We start from the raw sequence: 4649 nt of genomic DNA, 5'->3' as shown, positions 1-4649 counted from the left end.
CAGGTTGCTACAAACAGGATGCAGCAGCAGCAGCAACATGCTGATATCGGCCGGCTGCTCGCAGGTGCAGACGGAAAAATCTATACTTCATCTTCAGGTGCAGTCCTGATAGAAAGGACAATGTGAAGCCCTGAAATCGATGGCTTGTACATGCAGCGGTGGACAGAATAACAGAAACGCCGAGGCGATATGATTCGGTCCAGCACGGCAACTCCACAAACTAAAACCTGAAAATGAGTTCAATAAACACCTCTCTGAAACAAACACAGCCTTCCACATTTTACTTTTTAATTATGTTAGGGAATTTCTCATTTTAATTCTGGGTTTTTGTAAACTTCTACATGACGTTTTAATGATTTCCACGAGGACAAAACTCTTTGAAGCAAACGCTTTCATCACTACAAACAGCCGTCACAATGATCTCCTTTGTGACTTCATTTACAGAAAATCCAGAGCATGAAAAGCATGAAAATAAAAAGGTGTGGAGCCTTGAACTGCTTTGTAAAAAAAAGAATAAGAAATGTAAAAAACTCAGAGGACATGATGAAATGCACGTGGTTATTTCATTCTTTTGAAAAGGTTTGCCTTTAATTGCATCCATATTCTAGAGGATGAAACACAAGACACCCATATCAACTCCATAGAAAAGAAAGTAGAGATAAAGCAATTAGTCGATCATTTCATGAAATTAATAAGCAACTATTGTTAATTGATTAATAATTTCAGCAATTTTCCAAGCAAAAGATGCCTAATATGATCCAAATAGATTCCAGTTGCTCAAATGTAGAGTTTTGCAGGTGGTTTTCTATTATATATGATATAGTTAACAGAATATTGTTTTGTTTTGGACTGCTGGTTTCTATTTATGATTGGCATTTTCTAAAATGTCATCAATTATTTAAGGATATATAGGAAAGCATTAGTTGCAGCACTGAGAAAGCAAACATGTCTACAGAAAATAATATGTATTAATAGCAATAAAACAATCTCCTTTTGTTACTGAAACATCAGAACTGACACCAAGTCTTTCAACGGATTACATTTCTTTGCATTGAACATACAGAATGCTTAAATTAAACACACAAGGTTTTTCTATGATGCAATGACCGTAACCTCTATTCATGTTCTGCTCATCTGCCGTCCTCATTTTGACATGAACGTGGGCTGACTTTGTTATTTCACACGTCCAACACGGAGAGACGTGCCGTACAAACAGCTCTCGCTGTGTTTGTCCTCAGACTTCATGACGGGTTCATGGTCCATTATAGTTGTGAGAAGAGTTGAGCAGCATTGTCGACGTTTACAGCTTCCTTTGGCGGCTCTCTGACAACCTAAAAGACAAAAAAATATTCACATTACTTACATCAAGAGGATTCAGATGCTGGATGATGAATACAGGTTTGAATTCTTGACATTCCCACCGCTACCTTTGGTTGTTTCTTTGGTTCGGGAGCAACAGACTTGCAAATACTCGTAACATCCCTCTGGACTTCTGTGAAGATTTGATTGAGGTTCTCCACTTTCTCATTCTTCACTGCGTTCATCTGTGAAGCAAACAAATTACAATCTGCTAGAGGAGCTCCAACAAACACTACATACAAATGAGAATATAAAATATATGCAAGAAAGAAAAATAGAGAAAGAAGATCTTACGTGTTTGAGCGTTGTCGTGACAGGTTTCGCTTTGGTCTTGTTCTTGTGCTTCAAGTGCTTGCTTGACACTGCAAAGACGTTCTTCTGTTTACTCCCCTTTACTTTATTCTTCCCCATGTTACCACCTGAGGAGAGAACACCAATTAGCTTGTGATAATAAACCTCTTAGACTTGTAAATTACCATATAATGTGAATTACATGAAAGGAAACTAAACAAAATGGAGAAATAGTATTATTATCTTTCCAAAATAGAGTTAAGCAGATTGTAGGAGAGGAATGTAACAAATTACAATATCAAAGTACTTGAATATTTCCATTTAATGCAACTTTATATTCTACTCCACTACATTCATTTGACAGTGTTAATTAAGAGTTACTTCTTCGTATCAGAAAAATACATTATCATTATTATTATTGATACATTATCATGCATCATGGATTAAGCTATTCAGCAGTCTATACATTACTTAAAATTAGCTCTCCATTTACCATCTGCCAGTCAAGCAATGAACACATTAATAATTGTAATTAAATAATATAATACTTTTCTGAAAAGGGTCACAGTATGCAGTTACGTTTGGTACTTGAGCATATTGTGATGCTCATACTTTTTAAACAAGTAAGGATTGTTTCTAGAGTATGTGACCAGACAGATGCATTATTATTATTATTATTATGCAGATATTATGTATTACTGTCTTTATCTTTACATTATTAAGGTTATTTGTCACCCAGTCTTGTCTTCCATGAGGGAAACATGAGTCCTGCAAATATCTAGTTAACAAAATAGACAAAGCACGTAGCCTGCCTGCTCCAGAAACATTTAAATTAATCTTAAAGTGTATTGATATATCTCTGGATTAACTGTTAGTCAAATATAGGTTAACACATATGTTGCCAGTTAACTTAGTTGCAAACACTGTAATTTACATGTGTCGCGTGAGATATTTTTGTAATTTTCTCATGAAGTTGATTCATTTTACTAACTGGTGCCATTTTTTAACACACGGAATAAAAAACGCTGTTTGTAGCTTAAATATTTAGCCGTAAAGACTTTAAATTCAGACCTTCTTTCAGGAGCTGCTCGCTGCTGTTGATATCCTCACGTGCTAGCTAATGCTGCTGCTGCGAACGTCCTCTTCCTGCTACGTCATCAGCGTGCGACGACTGTTGTTGTTGTCAAAAGATGGAGAAGAGCCGAGAACAACACGACGAGGCCGACGGGTTTTACGGTCGTTGTCGTCGTGAAACAGTTGGCGAATGAAAACGGCGATAAAGACGCCGACATGGCGACGAGAAAACTGACGCGAGCCGGCGTTTCAGACGAGATGTGTGAGCAATTAAAGCGACATAAGGTAGAAAGTTGCAAGGACCTGTTGTCGCTGACAACCGTGGAGGTGATGACGGCCGCGGGGCTGAGCTACCGGCGGACCACCGAGCTGCTGCAGACGGTGAGCAGAGCCGTGGCCCCGCCGGTCTCCACGGCCCTGGAGCTGTGGAGACAGCACTCCTGTTTCTCCACGTCGCTGCCCGCTCTGGACAGGCTGCTGCGGGGTGGCCTGCCCCGTGGGGCCCTCACGGAGGTCACGGGGCCCTCAGGCTGTGGGAAGACCCAGGTGTGTCTGATGCTGAGCGTCTTGGCCACTCTGCCGAAGAGCCTGGGCGGCCTGGACAGCGCCGTGATCTACATAGACACCGAGTCCGCTTTCTCTGCTGAGAGGCTGGTGGAGATCGCAGAGAGCCGGTTCCCGGACCACTTCGGCCCTAAGGAGAGGGTCCTGCAGATGGCCGGGCGGGTGCACCTCTTCAGGGAGCTCACCTGTCAGAACGTCCTCGACAGACTGGACAGACTAGAAGAGGACATCATCTCAACCGGAGCGGGTCTCGTCATCCTGGACTCCGTGGCCTCGGTGGTGAGGAAGGAGTTTGACACGACGTTGCCCGGCAACCTGCTGCACCGCAGCGACCTGCTGGGCCACGAGGCCTCCACCCTCAAGTACCTGGCCCACCAGTTCAACATACCCGTGGTCCTCACCAACCAGGTCACCACGCATGTCGGGGGTCAAGGGTCTGCGGGGGATTCTGGGTTTGTGACGGCGGCTCTGGGGAACACGTGGAGTCACAGTGTCAACACGCGGCTTATTGTCCAGTATGTGGACGCCCGGCAGAGACAGATGCTGATCGCCAAGTCGCCCGTGGCTCCGTTTGCGGTGCTGAACTACACCGTTGAGAAGCAGGGGATCTGTATGGATGGAGAGGAGAGTGAGGGCGTCCTGTACGAGGGCACAGATCCGGGCCTCCAACCAATCAGGGTGCAGACGGAGTTCTGACCAAACCTGTGGACTGGACTGAACAAACACTGCTGTGTGTGTGTGTGTGAGAGAGTGTGAGTGTGTGTGTGTGTGTGTGTGTGTGTGTGTGTGTGTGTGTGTGTGTGTGTGTGAGCGAGAGAGATTTTATTAAAGCAATACATCATTTCACCTGACTGGTTGCATCCTCACTCATCACAGACTGCTGCATGTTATATAACATAAAACACTATTTTTGAAGGACGACTTAATTGATGGAACTTCTTCCTGTATAAATATCCAGGGAAATACTGCTTTACAATAAACTTGATGAAATATACTCTGAATATAGGATTCCCAGTAACTAAAGGTGCTATATGGTAACCACATTAAATGAAAACCCTAAAAGCACAACAGTTTTAGATCTATTGCAAATACTTTTAAACAGATCTACAAACTGTTTGGCATCATATATTATGACAAATAAACCTGTTGCCCTAATCAGAGCTGTAAGAAGTACTTAGATATAAGCAAAAGTATTTCAACAGTGTAGAAATACTTACAGCTACCGTAAGTACCGTACTTACTACCGTAAGAATGTTTCATTGTGTGTTGATTTTGGCGCCCCCTATGGACAAACGCAGTAGTGTCCAAGCTCCAGGTTCCCTTTAAAAAACGTCTCATTTTACTGCCCCATGCAGTCCTGG

At 42.7% G+C, this 4649-nt stretch overlaps 2 protein-coding genes across 2 annotated transcripts; one reads left to right on the top strand and one right to left on the bottom strand.

Annotated features, from left to right (window-relative positions):
* Nucleotides 1–304: 304 nt before the first annotated feature.
* On the bottom strand, nucleotides 305–2755 carry rbis (ribosomal biogenesis factor). Its single transcript, XM_079234404.1, has 4 exons — nucleotides 2722–2755; nucleotides 1654–1778; nucleotides 1428–1544; nucleotides 305–1331 (listed from the first exon to the last, which is right to left on the bottom strand). The coding sequence occupies exons 2-4, from the start codon at nucleotides 1768–1770 to the stop codon at nucleotides 1263–1265; spliced, it is 303 nt and encodes a 100-aa protein (XP_079090530.1). The 5' UTR covers nucleotides 1771–1778; nucleotides 2722–2755; the 3' UTR covers nucleotides 305–1262.
* Nucleotides 2756–2940: 185 nt separating this feature from the next.
* Nucleotides 2941–4150, top strand: rad51b (RAD51 paralog B; the record flags this gene model as incomplete). The annotated part of the gene is made up of 1 exon (XM_079234403.1): nucleotides 2941–4150. One exon carries the CDS (start codon nucleotides 2941–2943, stop codon nucleotides 3982–3984), a length of 1044 nt encoding a protein of 347 aa, XP_079090529.1. The 3' UTR covers nucleotides 3985–4150.
* Nucleotides 4151–4649: the final 499 nt, after the last annotated feature.

Source organism: Taurulus bubalis (genome assembly GCF_910589615.1).
Source record: "Taurulus bubalis genome assembly, chromosome: 18".
In the NCBI taxonomy this organism is placed as follows: Eukaryota; Metazoa; Chordata; class Actinopteri; order Perciformes; family Cottidae; genus Taurulus; species Taurulus bubalis.
The sequence above is the reverse complement of the archived record's forward strand: the minus strand, read 5'-3'. Positions and strand labels throughout refer to the sequence as shown.